This window comes from Passer montanus, unplaced genomic scaffold (assembly GCF_014805655.1).
Source record: "Passer montanus isolate IOZ18808 unplaced genomic scaffold, ASM1480565v1 scaffold55, whole genome shotgun sequence".
NCBI lineage: Eukaryota > Metazoa > Chordata > Aves > Passeriformes > Passeridae > Passer > Passer montanus.
Window position 1 is genome coordinate 4,390,000 of NW_024370485.1, and position 26,085 is coordinate 4,416,084.

At 42.9% G+C, this 26,085-nt stretch overlaps 2 protein-coding genes across 2 annotated transcripts in view; one reads left to right on the plus strand and one right to left on the minus strand.

Moving 5' to 3' along the window:
• The window catches only part of SYN3 (synapsin III), a 196,978-nt gene extending 181,481 nt beyond the window's left edge, over window positions 1-15,497 (plus strand). The window contains exons 13-16 of the mRNA XM_039725534.1: window positions 1,508-1,642; window positions 6,646-6,730; window positions 8,169-8,466; window positions 9,962-15,497. Coding sequence (XP_039581468.1) covers window positions 1,508-1,642; window positions 6,646-6,730; window positions 8,169-8,466; window positions 9,962-10,094 — 651 coding nt within the window. The 3' untranslated portion in view covers window positions 10,095-15,497. The remainder of the gene's footprint in view (window positions 1-1,507; window positions 1,643-6,645; window positions 6,731-8,168; window positions 8,467-9,961) is intronic.
• Window positions 14,587-25,006, minus strand: FBXO7 (F-box protein 7). Its single transcript, XM_039725536.1, has 9 exons — window positions 24,724-25,006; window positions 22,930-23,212; window positions 21,724-21,951; window positions 20,270-20,411; window positions 19,726-19,809; window positions 18,557-18,649; window positions 17,442-17,618; window positions 16,764-16,801; window positions 14,587-16,405 (listed from the first exon to the last, which is right to left on the minus strand). The coding sequence occupies exons 1-9, from the start codon at window positions 24,843-24,845 to the stop codon at window positions 16,001-16,003; spliced, it is 1,572 nt and encodes a 523-aa protein (XP_039581470.1). The 5' UTR covers window positions 24,846-25,006; the 3' UTR covers window positions 14,587-16,000.
• Window positions 25,007-26,085: the final 1,079 nt, after the last annotated feature.

The window sequence follows — 26,085 nt, forward strand, 5'->3', positions numbered from 1 at the left end:
ATAAGGGAACCTGCGCAGGGACCTGCTGGAGGGCTCCCAGGAGCCCCTGGCTAGTGAAGCCCAGGTGGGAATTGGCCATGCCCTGACACTGTTAGGAAGCATCACATTCCTCACCTCATTTCTCAACAGAAGAACAGCTAAGTGGATAGTGGAAGGAAAAGCCACCTTGTGTATTTAGCCAAACGCTGACATATAATTTTCTAACCTTCTGCTTTTTCTCCCTGGGCCAAGTAGGCCATGGATATAAACATCAACCCCCTTTCCATGTGTACCTTAGTTAAAACTTTCTAGGTAGCTTTTCGAGTGTTCATAGAAGACACCTGTAGACATTAAACAAAACCATTATGCTGCAAGAAAAGGGCAGAATACAAACTCAGTTAACTCACCTCACTGATTTCCTCTACTTTAAATCTAAAATAAGAGGGTACAAAATTTTCCATTTCCCTCCAAGAGTGTACTCTTGCGGCCTTGCCAGGGTGGAGTGCACTTCCGATTGTTATCTGAGCGTGAGTCAGTGCCTTTCTTGAGCAATTCAACCTTCAACTTTGCATTTCCAGGGATTTTAATGTTTGCTTTAAAAATAAAAGCAAAATAAAATAAACTCTTCCAACCCTGATATTTTGGTACTATTATATTTACTCCAGCTGAATCTTAACTTCATCAGAGTACAGTTCTTCCTGTGGGATTTAGCTAATGTTTGCAAAACACTTGATTTATGATGAACTGTTGAAAATCGTGTTCAGGGCTGCTATACAGCTGAGGGTCTGCTGTGCTTTCAGTATTATTGTTGTGAGGCCATTTCTTACCTCAAAGACCCTTTGACAGTTTTCCTTCCCCCATCCCCACAGTCTTGCTTCCCAGTTTTCCCCAATAGATTTGTAGAACTTGCTTGGGAAGCAGTTGTATCACAGCATTATCAAGAAGACAAGCAAGAGACCAAGTTTATTTTCCTGCACTTGGTGCTGGTTTGGTGACATCCTATTCATTACACATCTGTAGTGTTTATTTTCCCTCTCAGGGTGCAGTGCTTTGTGTTCATTAATCCCAAATGTTTCCTGGTTTCCTCCAGTCCCTGTTGCTTTCATCTCCTCAGGCTTCAGTACATGTTGTTTCTCTTCTCCTGTGGCCATTTAAATTGCAATGTCACCCCCAAGTACTGTGGGACAATGCCAGACCTTATCCATCAGAGGCATCTCCTCAGGACATGTGAAGGAGAACATTTTTATTAAGTCAATTTAGAAAGCTTCCAGCCACCATAAGTCTTGGCTTGGCTTCCAAGTTGTGAAGGGAAGGAAGATGGAGAGTTGGGAGAAGCACATTTCCAAAAAACCCTAAGCAAAATCCCACACCTGGAAAAGTCAAGCATGTTTCAGCATGAGGAGAGTGGTGACTGTAGATATTGACAAGGATGTGCAGACACAAACCAGGTTAATGTAAGAGGTGAGTTGACAGGTATCTGCCAGCTGGAAACCACCTTACTAACTGTTGTTTTTGCCTCCTGTGGCAGGTGATGGACAGCTCAATGCCCCTGATTGGGGAGCACATAGAAGAGGACAGACAACTTATAGCTGATCTGGTTGTTTCCAAAATGACTCAGCTTGTCGTCACTGCTGGATCTACACCATCACCGTTGAGGCCTTGGGTATGAATGAATCTTGTGACCAAGTTATTTCCCTGGCCTTCTTTCTTTCTCTCTCCTCTCTAAATGTTTCAGGCAGTCAGACATCTCAGAGAGTTGAACAGTCCCATGTGGGAGTGTATGGGACAGACTGACTCCTGCTCTTCCAAAGGAGATTCTCACAGGCTCTTTGAAGTGGGCAGCCCTAAGGAACATATCTCTCTCCCTTACTCTCCTTCCAAATAAATATGACATCACACCAATAGCATGTCCATGCATCTAGACATTCTGACTTGCTAAATTCACTATTCACACTGAAGATGGGCATTTTTAGAGGTACTTCTAATACCCAGAATTTTCTACAAATCTATTTCCCACAACCGAGTTTCATTCCTGCCTAACAACATCCCTCAGGATAGGTTTCATTACAGTTTTTGCATCCCTGTTCTGCTTTCAAGAACAGAAAGTGGGAATCTCCAACCAGACTTGTTCCATTCCTTACTGCAGTTTCTTCTTCAGAGATGTCCTTTGCCACCTTCATCAGAGGGAGGCTTTACTAAAGGTGAACTCATCTAAGAACCTGTTACTTTTGCATTTAAACTGGCCCCTTAGTTCTTCTTGTGCACATCCATTTTGAGTATCAAATGCATCTAATTTTACTACCACATTTCCCAGAGGCAGTTAAATATAAATGAAACACCCCAGAACAGAACCTGAGTATCCAGGTGTACTTGCTACATCTCTCTCAGTATCTAACAGAGAGCCAAGTGGGAAGGTTTGAGAACAACAAACTGTACAACAGGAGAGACCAGAGAGTAAAAAGTTGAGGGACAAAACTGATTGCAACAGACTGGTACAATTTTCATTTCCACTCGAGACAAAAAAAATGGGAGAAGGCACTTTATGGTGCTCTGCCTTTGCCATATGACCACCGGTACAATTTTCATTTCCACTTGAGACAAAAAAAAAATGGGAGAAGGCACTTTATGGTGTTCTGCCTCTGCCATATGACAGTCCGCTCCTGCTAAACCAGGACCCAGCAGGAAGGGTATTTGGGGTAACCCCAAGTTTTAGCTAGAGTGAAGGAGTAAACATTTAACAGACACTGAACATGTTTTGAGGCAGGGAAAGTGGTGCAGAAGAGATAGCATTTAGAAAGTGGAATCAAGAACTACCGTTTGAAATAGCCAAGATATAACAGAGTGCACAAACTAAGAGAAAAGGGCAAACCAACAGAAACAGAAAACATGGACAGATGCATATCTTTTCCATGTCTGTAACATACTGGTTACAGGATTGGATTGGGTTGGATTACAGCAGACCTAAATTAAGGCAAAAACAAGAACAAAACAAATCTTGAAGGGATAGGGTGTCAAATAGTAGAGTCAAATAAGAAAAGGGTCTTCATTGGGAATAAAACCTAGAATTACCTGTGTATATAATCAAGAAAACTAAACCCACAAACATGTTAACTAGAGTGCTTTACTAATAGAGAAGGGGCTTGGTGCCACAAATATCACAAAAATTGTACATGCTGCATTACTAACATAATGTTATAACAGTTAGAAGTGACCAGAGAGAAAGAATTAAATATGAGGCTGGTGAGATGAAGAACTAGAACTACAGATGAAGACTTCTACAGAAGGAATATAAAGAGCAATACTGAATATAAAGATTGAATAGATAGAGATGTGAATCCTTGGATATCCTATGGGTATGAGTAGAATACCTATACTTATTATTGGACCTCTCTATATTAGTCTCTGGATTGAGAAAAACTGAGAAATTATGAAACTGAGAGCACAGAATTGACAGAGATGGAAAAGTAGTGAGTCACAACAATGTGAGACTTCAGCTATCAAGAAGCAAGTCAAATATCACAGGGGACAGCAATTCAGAGGGAGGTAAGAATATCCTGACTTTGCCATAAGAAACATCCAGGTGCAAAGTCAGATAGTGAGTGTGCACAATTAGATTTAATGTCCAAGGGACAAATGTGATATCAAAAAGTAAGGGTATGACACAACCATGAGAAAAGGAAATTAATCAACTCCCCAGCAGTAAAACTGCATAGATGCTATTTGAGAGACCACCGTTTTCCAGAACGTATATATACGTTTCTGATCTGCTCCTGAACAAAGAATGTGAGAAATAAACTTGTAGAATTAAATGATAGAAAGGACATTTAAGACAAACAGGGAAAAATGTCTTTCAAATTTGGAAATCTGACATTTATGTGGCATCCTACAAGTAATAAAAGGAAATGTACAAAATGACAGAAATTAAGTTTAAAGAACAGATAGAGGAAAGAATGAAAAAAAGTTCTTTGAGTTCATCAGAAAATGGAACCCTACCAAACAATTGATGGGCTCTATGGATCATCCAAATTTTAGGGAGGAAAAGAAGACAACAGAGACAGCATTGTGACTCTAGTAAATGTAATTGCTGAAAGTGGGGAAATTCTTTACCTTGTTATAGTTTTTCCTGATCAGAATGACACAGAAAAGAACAAAAAAAACAGTTATTAAATCAGTGATGAGTGATATTTTTAAAACATTATTAAGCCCCTAATTCCAGATGGCCATGTCCAATGAAATGAATTTGGGAAGTGACTAAGTTGCCAAAAAACTGCGTGATATCGTTAGAAATAGTTACTGCTCCAGAGGACTGGTGTACAACAAATACAAAATAAGTGGTTTGAAGGCTGTAAGAGTAATGTAGAAAAATTTAGACAAGTCATAGACTTTATGTATTATCTCAGATGTTAATTTAAAGAAGAATACAGAAGAATAAATAAATCAGCAGAAACCACAGCTCAGGGCATTTACCACATGATTTTTTGCAAAGAAGAAGAAAAAATGTCCCGTTCATTTACTTTTGATTCTTTTCCTTTCATTTCTTTGGGAATTCTTTCATGAAGTGGTACATAACAGGCAATCAGTCAGAATGATGTAGCTAGTCAAAAAGCCTTAGGCAAGGTAACAGACAAGCTATAAAAAAGCATGGAAGGGCTAAAAGGTAAAGTTTTATTGTGTAGCTGAAGCTGACCTCAGATATAGATGTTAGAGATTTTAATTCTTGCAAACATTTAGCAGAGGGGATACTTCAAGGATACTGCACCTGACCATGCTGATAAATGTGTTGGTTGAGCCCAGGACAGGATAAGATATTAATGACAAGTTTGCTGTCATGCCTTCAGCATGAAACCTGGTCCCATGGCTACACTGTGGTTCTGTTCTTGCCTCTCACCCACCACCAGAAGACCTTGGGCTGGCCCTCACCCCTTCATCTCTCAGCCTCAAAACCCTGTTTTGCCTTTATTTCTGAGATGCCTTGGTTGACTGTAGGGAGAGGCTGTAGAGGTGAATATGAGATCTAATTCCTTTTCTTTGCCTGGTCTAATCAAGACATCTCACAGCATTAGAACAGGTAATTTCCATCAACACCAAGGCAAGGTTTAGTTCCCAAGCTATGTAGGGCTAGAAGCCATGAATTGAAAATTCAAAGATTATCCTTCCCCATCCATTTGCAAGTCCCAAATAAATAGTGCAAAAGATGGACTGGCAATTTCATCACATTTATGCTAGTCAGTTGAAACTAATTTCAATGTTTCCAACTATGAAACGTCTTCACATTTCCAGAATCACTTAGCTCATTCTCCTGACCTTCCAGGAGCCTTGAAGACCCTTTTATCATGATGTTCTGCATGTAAATAATCCAGTATGTACCAGCCTATCTGTCTCCAGCTTTCCTGGTTTTCATAAACAATTTTGTGCAATAGGCTTACTCAGACTTTTGTTAACTTTGGACCAGCCCTTTGTGCAGCAGCTCTGCATTGCTTAATCTGTTTATTAAAATGTCTGTCAAAAAGACTAAACAGTGAGAGAGAAGAAAGAGCAGATGGCACCAAATTATTTGAGTTAGTCAGGACCAGGGATGGCAGTGAAGAACATCTGACAGAGCTATGTATGTTCAGTCACCACAACAGCAAATGAAACTCCATATGGAAGGGTAAGCTAAGCTGGGGGTAGAGAGAGGGAGAGCGTAAACAATGTGCAGAACTTTCAAGTGGCACCAGCCATTCCCTTGTGAAATACTTTGTCGCACACAGGCTAATGAAAACCATTGCTCAGCCTATGGTTGTGTTGACAAGGGAAAAGCAGGAAATTAGGATGCAGGAAAAATGAACTGGCAATGTATACAGAGAACCCAGATATTGCTTCATCTGGAAAAATGTAAGCAGACCCATCTCTGGCATCTGCAGGAGAAATTACAAAGCTGGGAAAGAGAAGTTGGTGATGAAAACAATTAGGGGCTTGGAAATATTCCCATGGAGGGACTGGAGGGATTCTAAAGTCTCTTGGCTTTAGAAAGGAGGTAAATGAGAGAGAGGGCAGTGAAGGTTTGCAAAATAATGAATGGTCTAGCATGGGCAGGTTGTGAGAACTAGTCTCAAAACTCAGAAGAAAGCAACAGAGATAAGAAATGGGAAAGACAATGAGGCTGAAAGTTGAGCATGACTCAAAGGGTCTGGATGGAAATATCAAAACAAATATCTGAAACTGTTGCAAAGATTTTGTGGAGCAGATAATAAGCTTCATGTTTCAGGGCTGAAGTTGACCCATGCTTATTAGCAATCAAGAGGAGATCCCTTAGGGTACAGAGATGATTACTCCATAGACATTTCCATGGTTCATCCCTCCTTCCTTCGGAACATCTGGTGCTGGAAACTGTCCAAAATGGGAGATGGGACTAAGAGAACCCCTCAGGCCAGATACATTTGGTAATTCCTGATTGCCTAAAAACATTCTAAATTTTAATTTCATTGTTATTCCCTGTGAGCAAACAACTTCTGTGCTCTTTTTGACTCACCTCTGCATTTTAGTCCCATGAGATTTTACCAGCCAGATGCTGGATGTCTGTGAGTGTGTATTTAAGGAACACTTCATGACTCTACAGTTCCTGTATTACCTCAGAGCTTCTCTTTGGGGACTCTGTATTAACTGGACTGGCTTTTTTCTCTCTAGCCTCCACAAGTTCAGCCTGTGTCAATGAAATCTCAGTCTGGACCTCCACTTGGACAACTGTCACAACCACGGCCTCCTCCACAAGGTACAGTTCTCTGATTCCCACGTCAGTGATGACTGAGTCCTGTCAGTTTGCCTTCTAAATAAAAGGTATCAGGATAAAGGTTTTGCTCATTTTCCAATTCACTGCCAAGCAGGCAGCAACTTCAGTGTACTATTAAAGCAGATACTGTCATATTCCACAGAAACTCACAAAGTAGGATGAAAATTTGATATAGATCCAGTTGATACCACTGGTAGGACTTTGCTCAGCAAAACAAGGCCACTTGAACTGGCACTGGAGCAGGATTCTAGGCACAGAGTGTATTGTGTTTGCATTAAGCTGTTCAGTTACAAGTGTTAAGAACTGATAAGCAAATGCTAGTGTTGTCAGGTTTGGAACAGACATCAGTGTTGCAATGCCAGGATCCTCGATCCATCTGTCCAGGAGCTCCCATGTCAGCAAGAGCACACCTCCAGCTCCTCCTGACAGCAGAAGCAGTTTTGACTTACGTGGCTTGGTCAGAACAAGAGGTTTGGCTTATTGTCCTAATGTACACAACACAGGGCTGCCCCATGGGTAGCAAGATCACACCAACCACTCAATTCACATAACTCATTAGACTCTCATTTTTGCCACCTTCCCTTCCTTTCTCCATTTCAACCTTCTACCAAATTAACACTCTCCTCTAATTATCTTTTCCTCATTGGTCACAGTTTTGCTGCATCCAAAATTGAGCATTTCTACATGATCTTGACATTCCATACTATTATTGATATGGGCTGTTTGCCTTGCAGGATACTACTCTCCATCTGCCTCCAGTACTCCTCTTCAATTCTCTGTAAAACCTTTTCTCATATAACTCCCCTGCCACCTGTGAAATCCAGCCAGACCTCACAACACTATCTGTAACTTTTGTCAGGTTCTCACAGTATTATCTCTCATGTTCAGCAATTTCTCATGCCATGTCCAGTTGTTTTCCACATCCTCTTCAGTTCTGAGAGTCTGCTACTAAAGCAACTGAAGGCACCTGGTGATGTTTCTGGACCAGAGGTATGGATAGTGATAGGATGGAATGTCTCACATCAAACTGCTGGGCCCGTGAAGGGACTGCTGACCCAAACCAGCGGGGTCAGCTCACATTTCCCACACAGTTGCTTCTTCAGTGACTCTTTCTTACCCAAGCAGGAAGTGCTCACCAAGGATAAGAAACACCAGATACATGAAGAGTAAGGCAGGTTGAAGTGACTCCCTTTGGGGAGAGTGGAGGAACTTCTTTAGTGCTGAAGAAGCTAGAGGAATGGACAGCTCTAGAGACAAGGGAATCACACCAATTTTAGGCCTGTAAGAGAGGATTTGCCATATTTTTCTCCATGAAGCTACTCTGAACAGTCTCTCCTCTTAGCAAAACCCATCCTTCCATAGTGATGTTCCATGCTTGTTGCCCACCACACGCACTTCCTCACGTTTATGTCTCTTTCAGGTGGACCACGCCAGCCACAAGGATCTCAGCCTCCACGAACAAATGCACCCCCACAGCAGCGGCTGTCTCCTCAAGGACAGCAGCCCCAGAGTCCCCAGTCCACTTCCCCTCAGCAGCAAAGGTCACCTGGATCTCCACAGCAAGTCCGATCAGCAACTGGCTCCTCTCCAGTCCAGGCCTCCAAGGCAGGCGCGTTCCCCCCACAGCAGCCTCGGCCTCCTGCCCAAGGCCGGGCTCCCAGCCAGCCGAGCCCCACGGAAATGTCCAAGCAGCAAACCACCCCACACCCACACCTCAAGTAAGTCTCTGACAAACTCCTAGTATCTGTAGATATTAGAATAAGGCTGTCCAAAAGGTATCCTTGGAGATGACATGGAGAATATATCACCTGTTGTCAAGCAGCACTCCCCAGGGACAAAGGCCTGCACAACTGTGAGTGACTTCAGAGGTAAATGTGTATCCCCTGGCATAACAGCGCACCAGTGCCCTGTTGTCAGGAAGAACAGGTTGTATTTGACATCACAAAGATTTCACACTTTTCCTCTTGTTCATGTGCTCAGTATTCATCGTGTGCTCTACCCTGGCCATATCAACACAGCCACCGCCTTCCCAGCAGGGTGTGTAATCCTCACAGGCTGCAAACAGCACGACAGCGGCCAGAAAGCTCACCAGGGGTTATTCCTTCACTATTTCCTAAGTGCAGGAGCCACAAAGGTTCTTTTTGCATATGGTAGCAAAAAGGCAGGGGAGACGGGGAAGTGGCCCTATTCATGTATATAAAATTCCAGATGGTGTCTGTATGTGTAAGCACTCTTCTGGAGCAGAGCACACTGCTGAATTCTTGTGGATCTTTGGAAGCAGCTTTTGCTGTCACTCTTTGTGGAGAATATCTATTTGGCACCATGGCAGGAAAACTGACCAAAAAAAGGTCTGATGCTGACAAGAAGTTAACACAGGCAAATTGGTATGAACAGGCCAAAATAAAACATAGGCTAGGAAAAAGAAGACAATTTTTGAGAAGCAGAGGAGCGATGCTCTAGAACAGGCTTTCAGTGATCACATTTACACAAGCAAGGCAAACTAAAATAGGTGTACTTAAGGACCAAAATGTTGGTGCTAAAGATGCAGTCACCACACTACACATATTTCAGATACTTTTTCCAGTCTGGTTTTGTGCTGGATACCTATTACTGATCTGAAGAAACTAAGCATGGCAGCAGGGAAAATTGGGACATTTACTTCAAAAGCACATCCTGATCTGAACTTGACCACTAGCAGATACACAGACAGCAGAAACAGTGTGGTCAACCCAAAGGCCTGCATTACAGAGTTGACAGTCAGAGCAGATAGGTCGGAGAGGGCAGGAAACAGCACACGTTGCAGGGGATTTGCATACCAACTTACCCAGCCTCTGGGGCTCTCACAGCTGAAAGGCCAAGACCATCATTTCTGATAAGGCTGATGAAAGACAGGTGACCTCTAATATTAATCTCTTCTTCTGTATTAGTAGTGAAATTACTTCAGGGTTTCTCATACCAGCCTCACCAAATGGCAACTGCATACTTCTAGTCAGATGTTTTCATCAACACTTATCAGTTAGGACTGAGCCATTTGCCCATGCATCATTCTGTGCCACCTCCCCCATTCTTGGATGTCTTAGCACATGGATATTTTCCATGCAAACCTATCCTTTTATCCTAGCATTTGTCTGTGTGATGAAACACAAAGCATGAGTAACCAGCTTTGAATTCCCACCTTCTCCTGCTGAGAGTTCACTCTGTTTTCCCTTTCAGCAAATCGCAGTCCCTGACAAACAGCTTCAGCATATCTGAGTCATCTCAGCGAGGAAATGCCACTGAAGATGAAGCAAAAGCTGAGACCATCCGCAACCTGAGGAAATCATTTGCTAGCCTGTTTTCTGATTAACAGTCCTGCAGCTGGATCTGTGCTTTTGTCAGCCCTCACTCTACATTATGTCATACCTGATGTCATCCTGGAATACACTCAGTGAATCCAGCGATTTACAACTAACACCTGGGTAAAGGGAATTTAGAGAACTATAGTTGTTTTAATACAAAGAAAATATTCAAATAATGATCTGAAAAGTGACTGTATATAAGTGTCACTATTTCATTGGGTTTTGTGCATAATCAGAATCATATCTGTTCAAATGACTGAGTTGTAAAGCAAATTTTACTCTTGCTAACCCCTGTGGAGTCAACACAGTTATGACAGTGCAAACTAGGTTTTATTTTAATTTGTACATAGTCAATACAATTGTTAACTTCCAATTACTGAATTCTTGTTAAGATCAAGCTTAAAAAAAATTAGGCTTCTTTCAGAAGCACACATACAATGGCAGAGTCAAGAATAAGTATCCATTGACTGACAAAGTGAGCATGCTTGAGCATCCAGTGAACTGTGGAATTTCCATGACAGCACTTCATAAAAGGTCACTTTTCAGACAAAACTACGTTCAAGATAAATACAGTACCAGGCATCAGTAAGCACCAAAGATCACACAAGCAGGTCAGCCAGATGGTCTGCTGCTTTATTCCAGATCATTCTGCTCATAGCAGATAAAACATCTCTGTTTCATGCCTTGAATTTATGTCCCCTGCGCGTGATTGCCAAGGTCTGAGAGAAAAATGTCATGTTCTAACCCTGTAGCCTTAGTTCAAAAATAACCTAAGAAATGGGTCTTCCACACAAAAAACTTCTTCCCCTGCCCCTGAAAAACACCAGAGTTCACACTCACAGTTCACACAAATTCCAGACAAAACCCAGCTAAACTCCAAGCACTTTGGTGACTTGGTCACATCTGGCTGTGTATGTCCCTCAGGAACATGCTTAATTAATAGCAGATCTGATGAAGTGCACATAGTTGTGTGCTGAGTGTTCCATAATACTGAATGGACAGAGAGATGGAGTGAAATCCTGTCTCCTGCCTTGAATTCCCACTGACTTTGCTGGGGTGAATGAAAAATGAATGCAAGGTGACAAACTTGCAACAGAACTGGAAAATTATATTTCACAAATATGACCTGGGTCCTTCCTAAGACACCAAGCCACAGGAGGGCATGTATGGGATTGTCCCAAGCAGTAACAATCAGTATTAGTTCTCCCTGACCACTCCCAAGAATTATTTTTCCAGAGAAGACAGAGATGGATCTTTGCTGATGTGCTTTTCCTCTAATTCTGCAACACTGAAAGAAGCCGTGCACATATGCTAGAACTGGGACATGACAAACCCACACAAGTTATGTTCATGATTGAAAAAACTCATTCTAGGTAAATCCATGTATTTATAGCTATTTATACCAGCTGAAATCCTACCCCTTGCACCCTGGGAGGTCTGTTTGGAACACACCTAATGCAGGTGCCAGTCCTCATACCACCTCCTCGACAAGCAGCTTTGAGGCCAGACTTGGCTTTGTGCTTCCCTTGGCAACTTCACCGTGATGATACTTAGGAATGCCCACAGATGTCAGTAAGTCAAAAAAATATTTGAACCAATGGCCCAGATCGTTGCTGTCACTTAAACAAGGAGATCCCCAAAGCAGCAAAAGCAACAGCTGCATTAGCCATCTTGGATCTTATGATTCACTGGTGGGAATACAGCCAAACAAGGAAATCCTTCCTGCATAGCACCTGTAATGAACATCTAAATCCAATGAAGTCATCTGGACCTTGTATGACCTACTGCAGAGCAGGCCTTTGCACATATAATGGCAAGCAACAGCACAGCTTTTCCAGATTGGAAGTCCCTCAAGAGACTCATCTGGATCCATGATTTATACCTCAAGTTGAGTATTACAGAACTACCTTATTCTCTGATAGTTTGTCTTCTGTTTTGTTTTGTTTTCCTCAGCTCTGTGCTGTCCTTCAGGATTTGATAAGCAGTTTACCACACAGCATCATAAATATATGTCATCATGTGAGAAAAAAAAAAGTCCCTGCTGTTTTGTCTCCAGAAGCAATAAAAGAGTGAGAAATGGCCTTGAGCAAGCAGTGTCCCACTGGCAAGAAAAGCAGATTTACAGGCTTCACTATAGGAAGAGGATTTCCTTCTGTAGCACTTCCCTCAGCATGGTTTATGCCTTTCCCTTCTGAATGGTCACCAGAGATGCAGAGACAGAAAAGAAAGTTTACTGCAAGAATCCTCAATTGCTTTATCCCTTGAAACTCCATGATTCCCTCAACAACAGAATATATATTAAAAAGGAATGGTGACTAGTACAACATGGCCCCGTAAATCGACAGCAGTTCAGCTGGGTCATTTGCTGAGGCTGCATTTGAACACAGCAGGGCTGTCCTCTGACAGACCACAGGAACAGGACTGCACTGTCAGCCTTCATACCCAGTAGTGACTCAATCTCTTCATTTGCCTACAGCACCCAGCTGTCACCTTTCAAGGGACAAACAAACAGAACTGCATCTCACCACCTAGCTTTAAGTTGCAACATCAAGTACAAACAACAGGCACTCTTAGCTTAATTTAGTTAGTCCATAGTTCCTGAAAAAGCACCTTCAGTTCTATTCACAGAAGTGCTTTAAAACACTGAGTTGATTTCTAAAGTTAGAATGATGAAAATCTGTTGTGTCCTGTAACTGTCCCAACAGTACACTTCCCATCTACAGCTATGATGCTCACATACTAGATGTGGCTAGCTGGAGATTCTCAAATGCATCATGCCACCTTCAAGTTATCACCCTTGATGCTGGCTTTCTACTCCAAAATCCCTACCCTCTACAAAAAGAGAAGAGGGAATACAAGGAGTATTATTCTTTTATATGAATGGGAAACAAAGGCACATCCACGAGGCACTTAAGTACCTAAATATAACAGCAGGGGCAGTAAGAAAACAACAGAAAAACTGGTAAAGAGAAGCTACATTTAAAACACAAGGCACACAAGTGCCACAGAGTACCTTGGGATCTTTCTCACACAGATGTTAACAGTGAGCACCTGGTCAACGCTTCTTTTGTCCCATTTGCTTTAAGTTTCTTCACGTGGAAGCCAGGAACCATGAGTGGGTTTGTGTGTTTGGGTCCAGCCCAAGAAGTAGCTGGGACACAGCTACAATGCCCAACCATACCCACCACCTGGAAAATTAGTTTACATTTTGCTGTTTAGCTACAAACTGAAGAACACCTTGACTTGCTTGTCACAGCTAGGTGTGGTATTTCAAGAGGAATGGAACACACATTCCCAGGCAAGCTACGGCCCAGGAGAACAGCAGTCCTGCTTACAAAATACCACTTGTAAATGCAGTGGTATTTTAGAGTCTTCCACTAATCACAAGCAGGTACCTAAGACCTTACAACTTGTGTATGGCTCAGCTGCTTCATCTGGTTGCCCTGAAGTTTCATGATTAAGATAAAATACATAGAAAAGCCAAGGATAATAGTTCCTTATTTCTAAGTGACTCAGTAGCAACCTTTACAGTGCTAAATACTGATGAATAGTACAGGTAAGGAATGCTCATCTTAAGGCATTTAATCTTTTGTGATTTCTCTTTTATCATTTGCAACAGCAATGATATACACACTTAACTTAGGAGCTGGCAAATGAAAAAAGCAAGCAGCTAGTTTTCAAGTATTTCCTCTGTTTTGTCTTCTAATTTTATACTATTGGTCCTGAGATACTCACTTTATACTTTATACCCTGTTTTATGAATAACAGGCATTCCTCTTTAAGGAACTTTACAGTTCCAGCTAAGTCAGGTTTCTTGATTTTTTTGGTTCATAACACCTTTACTACAGTGTGAGGGACAACAAAAAAAGGGAAGGAATATCTTCAGATCACTTAGTGGTGTATGTGTAAAAGGGCCCAGTTCATTACTTCAAAAACAAACATTTCAATGACAAAATCCAGGATAAACTGAACCTCTGGCATCAGCCTGGCAGAAGTATGACTTCATGGTTTTCTTCATGGCAAAGAGGGCCCAATTCCAGAGCAGCACACGGGCTTGCCAGCAGGGCAAACCATGACTCTCATCAAGGCATTGGCAATGTGAGCACCAATGGCACCACAAAATTAACTTCACATGCATTATGTGATCACTGTTCCCAGAAATAGCTTGGAAGAAAAGGAAAAAGGTAAGTTACAAATTATTTTATCAGTTAAAGCTCTGTAACCTTATCTGAGTATTATTTATGGATTGCTGAAGTACTGCTGAAGCACCAGGACAAAATGGTGCAAGGCCAATACAGTGTAGATTTACCTTTTCCTTTTTATAGTCAGTGGAATATAAAGAATTGCTGCAAACTCTAAGAATCTGACTGTAAATTTCTCTGGCGAAAATGCTTTTGGAGCAAAGCAATTCAACCACCGAAGGAAAAAATTAAAAGCTAAGGCTATTCTTGGTAGGGAATAAAAACTATCTCTGAAAAGGAAGAAACAAGCAATACAACCTTTGACAGCAAAATAAAGTATTATATTTTACTTGCACTGGTAAAACTCCCTGACCTTACTAATGTCAGCTGATTTTATACAAAACGAGAAGATGAACCACTGAAATCTCACCTGAAAAAGCACATAAGAATTACTGATTAAATAGCTTGTATTTAACAGGAAATGTCATTCCATTCCCACAGCTGGAATTTCAAAAAAGTTTTAGAAAATAATATCAGTTCTCACAACAGTCATTAGTACCATTCACATTTATAGAAACACTGAGATCAATTATCTTAAAAAATACATAAGAAAGTAAAAGTTCTAGCAAAGTTCAGTCATTCCAGTCTTCCTTTAACTGAGCTCCAGCATCAGTTTGCACGTCTCATCAGGAAACTTTAACAGTGGTCTTGTTAGCTGCTCATTAGTTAGTAAGACAACACTTGAAAGGTGCTCATAACATGCTATGACACATTTCTTTTTGGCAAGGTATCACCTGATACTTCAGTAATGGAACTAAGTGGAATTTACTGAAGTCAGAATTCATTCTGCTTCTCATGTTGTTTTAAGTGATCCCATTCCCACTGTAACCAGGTCAGCCTTTAAGTATGTCAGATAGGGAGAACAGATGCATTTTCGCACCGCATTCAGTTCAAACACAGTAAATGCAGTCACATACTACAGATCCTTATTTGTAAAGTGAAGGACAAAGTCAAAAGTTTTGCTGCTGATTCTTTGTAAAGTTGCTCTGCTTCTGCTTAGACTTATGAGTTGCACTGTGGCATGACTTTACTCAATTGTTTGTAAAATGAATTAATCTGTGTTCTAATATTTCCATTGTAAAGAAAATCCCTTTGCTGTATTCTTTGTGCATTAAGTAACAATACAAAAACGCTTTTTACCTAATAAAATATTAAAGGAAAAAGGAAACACCTTTAAAAATTTCCATGAACACATATCCACCACAACAGCGGCAGTATCCTGTTCTATATGGTAACTTTTTTGCTACTAAAGATTATTAATTAGCTGGGTAGATTTTAAGCAAAACCTTTCATCCTGGCAATGCAGTAAAACTCTTCAAATAAGACAGACAAGTAGAGGGTTTGTATTTAAAGTGCTCTTTATCTGATGCAGTAAGGATTTGGCTGTTATTCTGGTCTCTAAGTAGCACTTCACAGATGATTAAGGGCAAGGAGGGGGGGCAGCAGAACAAACTGCTCTAAGTTGTAGCTCTTTGAGGAATAGACCTTAAGTGCCAGGTGACACAGCACTACCAGAGCACAAAACAAACCCAGCCTCTGCGGTTGGGACATCACCATGCACACATGTTCTTGACACAATCTGAAGGCAGATGTTAGTGCCTGGTATTTGCCATCTCCTACAGTTAGAAAGCAAGCTCAGCGACTACAGAACTCCCTGCAGGAAAAAGCAGCGATCAAATGAATGCACGGCGAATGTCCATGGGGCGGCCCCGGCTGGGTCGAGGTGGAAACCTCTCACTGGGACCAGCTCGTCCTGGAAGCGTAGGGTTTGCTCCAGGCAGGGAGCCAATGGGGTCAAAATGTGGTCTGAATGGAGGAAATTGACCTGGTGCCTCTCCCTGGCCAGGAATGAGTGAGTTAATTGGGTCTCCAACATATGGAAGTGTTGGTCTCTCATCATATTCTCCCCCAATGATCATTGGGGGATAGATTGGATTTGATGGGAATGGGTTGGATGGAAAGGGATTAAGATAGAATGGGTTGGGATGAAAGGGGATTGGATGAGGTATAGGGGGCAGAAGCATCATGTGCCTCCATCTCAGGGCTTCCCTCTTCTGTTTCAACTTTTTCTTGTATAGCTGCAAACAGAAAAAAAAAAACAACAAAATTTAAAGCTCTCCAAGTGTTCCAGCTTCAGAAACTGCCCTCAGTTTTACAGCACTACTCAAAAAAGTGCTCCTCACCAGTCTGAAAACTCAGAGCTGCAATTCCCCTGCCCACCAAAGACCAGGCACAGCACCCTTGGAAGATGTCTAACCCCCATGGAGCACACACCACGTAACTTGTTGATGTTCCTTTCCGCTAGTCTGACCAACATGCATACACAGAACACCACACTTTTAAGCTAAACTTTAACTCAACGTTACTGGCTCCCAAAGTCTATACTTAATTCTCAAACTAAGATCTCAGAGAGATTATATAAAAAAAGCCACCTACTTCTTTCCAGTCTGTGTCACGAGGCCTTGCAATAGGATCTACAAAGAGAAGCAAAGCATTAAGAAAAGCAACAGATACAGTGGCACAAGATGCAGTTTGTCAAAGAATAATCAAGATACGAAAAACACTTTTGGTCAATACATCTTTTTCTAAAGATAATGTAGCTTTAAAAATATAAAGCTCCAGGTCCATTTGATAGGTAATCTACTTTCACACGCAGTCCATGTTATTAAAAAGATAAATCCCAGAAACATTGTCTCTACCTTTGCCTTCTGACAGCACTTCCCTTAATTACCTTTGTTTCTTAACTCTCTTGTGAGAAATTGAAGCAGGAATATATCTTCCCTTCCTAATATCTGCAGTAGCCAATACACCAAGGTAGCAAAGGAAACAGATGAAAACAAGGAAAGCCTGCACCACACAATGGGATGAACCATGTAGAGCATCAGTAACAGCTCAGAAGATTGCCAACCATCTTCCTTGGCAAAAAACTCTGCATCCACCTGAATCACACCTGACCAATTGTACTGATTAGTATCACAAACAACTGCATTTACAACTGCCACAGTGTTTCAATATCATCACTGGTTGCCTGAGGAGTCTCTTATCAAAACCTGTCAGAACTAAGCCCTCTGTTAACATGAGAATGTAATTAGAAAAAGATGTGCCTAACATTACCTCGGAAATCCCGCAGATACATAAACCTCCAGAGAAGCTGGTCGTTGGAAGCTGTGTAGAGATCACGGCAAACAGCGGAGAGAGAGATGAGGGAACGGACATCCAGAAGTCTGAAAATCCGAAGCTTGAGCTCAAGTGGAAGGACTACTAACCCAAACACATCTGGCAAGTTCAAAGCTACAGAAAGGAGAAAGAAAGTTCAGAAAAAATACAGTAAACTCAACATCACCTAGGTAGTGCTTCTATCTCCAAAGACCCTAAAAAAAAGAAAGAACATTATAATCTTTCCCTTACATCCTCTCTCTTTGATGCCTGAATCACTTTCCTGAGCAACTACTGTGATGCGACTCCTTGCAAAACAGATGTCTTGCAACTCTAAGTACAATTAAGAGGTGCACAAAATAGGGCAAATGACACTTTATACTGAGCACTACACCTAAGAAACATTCCACACCAAATTATGCTCATAGGCTACAGAGCTAGGAAATAAGTAAAGGAGAAAAAAGACTTGCCCAATTTCATGACCCTGCAAAAAACACAAATACAGAGCACATGCTTCACATAAAATCTTCATGCACTGAAGTCTAGAGGGAATTCCATTGTCTCCAGAATACAAAGCCGAGACCTTTTATGGCAGTAAGTATGCAGAGAAAGCCTGGCTTCCTACTGCTACACAAACACCAGCCTGGGTTACTTCCTACTAGCCTTTCCAAGCCTCAATGACCAGTTCCTAACAAGATAATTCCTGAGGTCAGACTTCCAAACATGATGCTAAATGAATTTTTTTGTTTTGACAAAGAAATAGATCAAAACCACTGAACTACTGCTACAGAATTATTGTAGTATGATTTCCTCATCATTATGCATGGAAAACAGCCACTCTGAAGTGAGACCAGAGCAATCAAACATTAAAACCAGAATTATATTAACATTTTCTGAGTTACAAAGGTTAATAGGATTTCTTTAGCATGTATATTCTACTTTATGCTTACTGTTTATATGTCTATCACTGAACAGCAGTTTCTAACACTCTTCCTTCAAGGCTTTAGATTGACTCCCTTCCTTCCATCCTCAAAAATTAAGTACCATCTTTAATTGTAAATATTTTCTCTCACCTTGTCGGGCAGCAGCCAGGAGAGAGTAAACCAGCTGGTCTTTAAAGAGACGGGACAATTTCTGAAGGTCTTTGTAAACACCTGCAACCTTCTCTATCAAAGAAGAGAGGGAAAAAGCTTAACTTCAAGAGGCTGTAATGCAACAATTATATAAGAATTACAGTTTTCTTATTAGCACAACTTTAATCTGCTTGTTATCTTGATAGGAGCAGTTTTGCAGCAAGAGTGCAATTATACGGCAACAAGTCAGTCATTGAAAATCTAGAAACCATGACTGAGCGAAGCTTTCCCTTCAGCCTTAGAAGACACAGCTAAGGGAAAGACTCGAGTTCTCTAGAAACAAACTGACTTCTCAAGCTGTCAGAGCTTCCTTTGTCAGATTTCAAGGCTCCTGCCTAACACAGATCTATATTCTAAGAGCCTGCAACCTTCTTTTCTCTGACAAAAGTATTCTTCCATTCCGTTCTCTGAAGAAAGAGGAGCAAGAAGACTTTAGTGTTATACTGGACACATTTCAGCACTCAGTTCTTCTACAACCCTTCAATTGGACTTGTATATCAAGGGCTACACAGAACATATGAAATTGAGTCAGCGTGGACTGCCAGTAAAGCAACTCATATCCTCCAGAGAATATAAGGATGGTCAGGTCTGTGCTCAGAAGGATCTACATGGATCTGCCCTTCTCTCCTCCCTCAACTTAGTTTTCACTCTAATTTTGGCACTCTGGAGAAATTTATGTGGTCAGCACACGTTTTCTGACAAAAAGAATTAAACAACTACAGTACCACAACAAGAGTGTAGGTACCACCAGCCTCTGAACCCCTGGGCTGCCAGGGATATCACACAGCACTGCTGTCCCAGAGATTCACACATATACCTAGGACCTCATAAATAAGGATATGGGCCAAAGGATAAACTGAGCTTTGCAAGGTTCTTTCCTTACACTGTTAATCCAAGAAATACAATTTGTTCTAACAACAAAGCGTGAGTAAATGGCTACACTCTGAAATCCTTTTACCATGAAGTTATGACTAACCTAAATGGTAACAACACTTTTATTCTTTTTGCTATTCTGTACTTATTTGGTACTCTACTAAAGCATATTCTTCCCCACTGTGTCCCTTCTTTACTTTTAAGTTTACTACTATGAGATCATAGCTCAGGCATACCTGGGTCCTGAAAGCAAACAAAGGATGACGGCAATAGTTGGATTCTCTTAATACTTCTAATCTCTTCGTTGATTTTTAATGTTGCTACAAATAGAAGAAAGACAGACATTTCAAAATTAAAACACAGAGAGACAACAAAGACCACTTTATACTTAAGTAATACATAGTCTGGAAGTTTTAAGTCTTGCAAAAAACATAAAATAAGCAAAAACATTGTAGCTGAAGCAAATCTACTTCCTTCATGTCTGGCAATGTGTACCAAAGTGCCTATGAAATGAGACAACAAACACATTTCTTCAATATCACAATGAAAAGGCCAGCTGAAACTCCTAAGGATTAATCTCTTACAACAAGAGGGAAAAAACAGTCAACACAGAGACTGGAAAAGAGTATTCAGCATCAGGAAGTGGCATCTTCTGCAACTCAGCAACCCAAGTAGTAAAAGTGCAGTTCAAAACACACAAAAGCACACTGAAGTTTTCTCTTCCTAAACAACAGTGATACTTAGGAATGTGCATCCAGGATGAAGACTTGACTGACTTACCATTAATAGCAATAAGATCTCCCAGAGGCACACAAGTCAAACCAGCAGAACCTTCTCCACAAAGGGGATGTGTGTACTGTAGCTTATAAACACCATTCCCTCTCCATTTCTCTGGCATGGAGACTGCCTTGGCTTCTATCCCCTACAAATGTTAAGGGATAACAAACACACTGTCATACTTCTGCAAAGTAACAACACTGAAGGGTGAGAAAAGGATCAGAAGTTAGGAAATTGCAGAATGATGTTTGCAATTCAACTCTTAGATCAGTTCTAATGACAAAGTGATTATGAATATGTATGATTATTCACATTTTCCCCAAAACAGCAAATCTAAGTGAAGTTCAGTAATTTTGGTCCTGATAGGAACAGACATTGAGTGAGCACTCATACCTCTTTCTTTGAGACACATAATTCATTCTGTCATCCATTCCAGCATTCTGACAACTCCTGCACATAATTAATTTGCTGCTCAAAAAAAAAACCTGTTGCACCTTTTCTGTGAACTTACAGTATTTGACAGGGCTTTAAGAATGATAGTTTGAAGTTAATTAGAAAACCTGACTCTCCTAACAGGTTTGCTTTCAATTTCAGTATGAAACAGCTCAGATGGATTATCAGAGTGGGATACAATATAACCACAAGGACAAGTAGGTTCCTTCTTTCCTCCTAAATCTGCACAGCATTCATCTGCCCTACCTCCAAGCCTGCTCATTGCCATAAACTTTATTCCCTGTGGCAAACGTGTTCTTTACACACTATTTCAAATTATGGTGATGCAATGAATTTAGCAGATCTATTAAATTGGTATTGGTCAACCAGACACCCACATGTGCTTAGTCAGCCTCACTGCAAGGAAAAAGATGAGAATTTAAACACCTTACTCAGACCAAATCTTCTTCATGTTCAGCCATGTATTAGTAAACACAAAATGCAAATGTAAGGGGGAAAAGTGAATCCATACATTGCACAGATGTACTGCTATAGGTGCTTGAATATGATACCTCTACAGATTAGTAAAACCAAAGCCAAACTTGACAATAAGTTGAATATGGAGTTAGACACTTTTTTGGCAGACCTAGACCCATTAAGCACCACTTGACAGGATGTCCTTGAGATGACACTGACACTTAAGGCAGTATTTTGGGGAAGAGCTACGATCTAAGCACATTTTCACATGCTCTATAGTAAAAGGCAGAATCAGGAGGTTCAGCTGGGTCCCAGTGAGGCTGAGGACCAACAGAAACACAGGGACAGGCCTCTTCATCTACACCTAAAAGTTGCTCCAGTCTTCAGCCTGAAAACTTTCTGGGAATTTTGAGAAGCTGATCCTTCAGCAGCCCCTACAGCCAACTGACATATAGAAAGGCAGAAGCAGATCCTCAGATGCAGCTTGTATATTCCACAGCTTCCCCACCCTGACCCAGAAACTTCTGTTTGGTGCTGCACCTACCTACCTGAGGAACATAGCCTGTCTCCATCATGAGAAGATGAACCAGAACGATCAAGGCATCGGTGGCACTGGTACACTCAGCAGACAGGTAGAGCATCTCTAAGGAATGGGGTGTTTCACCATCAGCAGCTTCGCTGCACAGCATGGGTTCAGAGGGATAGGAACCTGCACCTTCTTCCAGGTCAGCATCTTCTGGAACTAATCCAGAAGGAAATTCTAGGCTGGATCCTGCCTTCAGGGGAAAGCAAAGCATATATTTGTTCAGAATATTACACCTCTATATACATCAACATTATACAGCTGCTTATTCCAGCCTGATTCCCCATACAAGTTGTATGGATACCTCCATTTTCTAGCATTCCAGATGGAGACTGGGATTATATATATAGTATTTGTGGTTTTTAATCTTTATAATGCAAACCCTTCATGAAAGGGTCTGTCATTTTGTTGCATATACTAACTGAAGGCAAAGTGGTCATAATATATGAAACCATCAGAATTTTTGCAACATACACAGAAATAATTTAATCACTACAGTATCACCATTTATTTGAATTTAGCCAATATGCATGGAAAGTAACCAAAATGGCAACTTGGGCTGCCAACAAACACAACAGGCCTAAACAGCAGAGGAGGGGGGGAGGGGGGGAAAAATCAATCAATGGAGTGCACCTGCTGCCACTTGAGGAGGACTGTGGCTTCATTGTAGCTACCTTTCTTCTAATCATGGCATGTTATTAATTAACTGACAAAACTACACACAGACACATTATTTAAAAAAAAAACATAGAATGAAAACTGTAAGCAAATTTACCTAAGGTAAGGGTCAGGAAAGGGGGAAAAGATAAGAGCCTGTCTTTTACACTGTCTGTTGCATCTGCCCCAATCTAAAATCGGTTCCTCAAGAAGACAACACTGAGGCAGCCAAGAAAGTAAGTACTTAAGTACATGTAAGTACTGAAAGCAAGTTCCTTAAGTACACGTTCCAGCAAATACTGCTGTAAACCTGAAACACTTTTGTTCACTTCTGTGCCACAGTAATACACAATGAACAGAGACAAATTTCCATTCAAACAACTGAGCATGTATCGGACAAGTACAAGGAGCCAAATATTCCCAAGAAATTCACTCCTATATAGCACAGCAACTGACACAACAGGACACCTTTGTTTTTGCCTTATGCTGTACAGGAAAATTCCCATGTACTTACCCTCTCATCACTCTCTTGAAATTCCACCCGAGCCTTCTCATTGTTAGGCTGCTCATTCTGCCCTTCTCTTGGACTGCTGTTGGGGGTCAAGGGGGATGGCTCATGACCATTCTGAAGTGGGGCAGGAGTAGCAGGAGGAGGAGGTAGGCTGGGTTGTCCATGTGGCTCTTCTAGTAGCAGGCATATCAAATCACCAGAAACAATCCCATATGAAGCTAAGGTCTTCTGATCCTCTGTGAGAGCATCTTTTCTGTTCAATGTTATTGAAAACGTGGTATCAGAACTGCAAAATAATTTTAAAAAAAAACAGTAAGGAAACATGGTTGGCTGCACCTGGATAGCCACACACTGGACATGGCAATTGGTGCTATGATTTAGGTGGCCTCGTGGTGACCGGTCAAAGAGGGGACTTGATGATCTTGTCCAACCCCAATGATTCTATGATTCTAAAATTAGAAATGCACACTGCATATTACAATAGTATTGTGCCACGGGGCTGAATCCATTATTAATTACCCATATGTTAAAGAAATAGTGAGGGGGAAAAAAGATTATATGAAATTATTTCTCTCATGTTTCTTGCCATGTACATTTTTAAGTTGCTGCAGCTGCTTGGTAAATAAAATTTCCTTTAAAGAAATTGGTCATAAAATAGTTGTGAAGGAAAGCAGATAAGTGTCCTTCAAAACAGAAGATATCACAGCTAGGAGAACAAGACCTAAATAAACTACTGCCTCGTATTACTTAAAAATAAATAGTGTTGAAGACTCAACCAACTTGCTTTCTCACCAAGCTAAACATTAATTTCAATGATCAGCAGGTGTCCTATAGAATGCTAGCTGCAAATGAGCAAATATAAGAATGAGCTGCAAATAAGATACTTCAGGCCAAAAAATCCCAGAAATGAAACTGGCTAGCAGGGAAGCAGCTATAAAATGCACCCACTGCGGCAAGACAAGCAGCAACTTCAGGGTCCCCCTGCCCACGCTGCTGTGTGAATCACCAGTGAAACACCGGCACGCCGGACCCAATTCAAGGTTTGTGACACAAACCCTTCAGCCAGCACCAGAAAACGCTCCCCTTTTACAGGCGATTCATTTTCCTACGCGGGATGCCGTGAGTTCTTCACAGATAAAATGTTTGTGAAACTTCACCCGAGATTCTCCAGGAAGCCTCAGAGAAAGTGTAAAACCGAGACCCTGCAGCATTTTGTAACTTCAGCGCCGGCCAGAAATCTCAGCCAGAGACTGAGGTTTCGCTGCACCCGCACTTCGCAGCTGAGCGCTCCCCAAGCTGTGTTTGCCCGCTGCGCAGCGCCCAGCCGGCAGCGGCCGGCTACAGCGGCCGAGCCGGGCGTTCTCAATGCCCGGTGTGCTCCGGCTACAGCGGCTCGCAGTGCCCGGCGTGCTCCGGCTACAGCGGCTCGCAATGCCCGGCGTGCTCCGGGTACAGCGGCCCGCAATGCCCGGCGCGCTCGGGGTACAGCGGCCCTCAATGCCCGGTGTGCTCGGGGTACAGCGGCTCGCAATGCCCGGCGTGCTCGGGGTACAGCGGCTCGCAATGCCCGGCGCGCTCGGGGTACAGCGGCTCGCAATGCCCGGTGCGCTCCGGGCGGTGCCGCCGCCGCAGCGCCGCGCCCGCCCCGCAGGGGGCAGCACCGCGCCCGGGCCCCGGGGCAGATCCCTCCCCCCGCACCGCATGGTACGGCCCCGCCGGCCCAGGCCGCGCACGGGCGGCATCGCCTCCCCCCCCCCTTTCCCGGCACCCCTCGCGATGGTTCGCTCCGCTCGCTACCTGTACCCCCAGGCGGGCAGCAGGGCCAGGCGCAGCTGCGCGCGCAGCTCCCCCAGCGTTGGCTCCGCCCCCTGCACCTCCAGGGCCACCGTTCGCTTCTGCAGCCGTACGCGGAGCTTCATGGCGGCGGCGGCGGGACGGAGGGGTCTCCGCACCCACCTCACGCCCCGAGCGGCCCCCGCCGGGCAGCGGCGGCGGAGAAGGTGGCGACGGGGCGCGGGCGCAAGGGCTGCCGGGCCGGGCCGTTGTTTTGGTTGTCGCGGAACCGCCTCAGCCCGGCCCCGGCCCCGCCTCCGCGGCTCGCGGCACGCCCCCGATCGCTGTCTCTGCGCGCCGCGCGGCGGCCCGGTCGCGATCGATGATTGGGCGCTCGGCTGCGCGCGGGGAGGAGCCGCCCCGCGCGCGCCCCCACGGGCGGTGCGCGAGCCGCCATGGGCGCGCGTGCCGCCCCACAGCTGCTCCCGCGGCCCTCACCGCTGATCCCTTCCTCGTCAGCTGTTCCCCTGCCTCCTCAGCCGATCCCTGCCTCCTCAGCCGATCCCTGCCTCCTCAGCTGCTCCCTTCCTCCTCAGCCGATCCCTTCTTCCTCAGCTGCCTGCACTGCCACGCATCAGGAATGACTCCGGCGGGAGTCATTCCTGCCCCCGGGCTGCCTCACGCCGCCTGGCGAGGGTGGTTGGGCCGCTGCCCTCTTCCTTCTCAGTGTAACATCGAGCCAGGTGATGTTCTGTAGCCAGAACTACGAGGGACAGCCTGGCTGGGTGTTAAACTGTGGGCGAGGGTGGGAATGGGCAAAGGGAAAGCCTGAAGGAGGATGCTGCCCCCGAGAGTGTTTAGTTTTATGAAGGAACGTGGTTTTTTTCTAGACCAGACTGCTCAGTTGTCACCTCAGAGGTAGTGCTGCAACTGTGAGCAAAAAATCTCGACAAAAATATGAAGTGATACAAACTGAAGTTTACTGGCTTTTGTTCTTCACTTCTCATACTTGGAAAAAAAGCCCTTCCTCACATCTTTTGTCAGTAAGTGCACACTTGGCAGGAGTATAATGTTGGCTGGGGGTGTAATGTAAAAAGCAAATTTTTTAAAGTTTTCACTTCATTTAATGAATTCCATGGAATTTTCAAAAGCAGTAAATTCAGAGGTAGCTTAGAACAATGGATGTTTTCCGATCATCTTGGTTTTCCTTCTAACGATAAAACTTTGCTTACATCACATTTCTCCATACAAAGAATAATACAAGAAAACTGGGGTGCTTTGTGGGAATGTAATACTAAAAGAATAAGTTAAATCCCCAGACTTAGCTTACAGAGCTACCACCAAGTACAACTGCTTATTAGGGCCCTAATCACATTCCTGAACCCT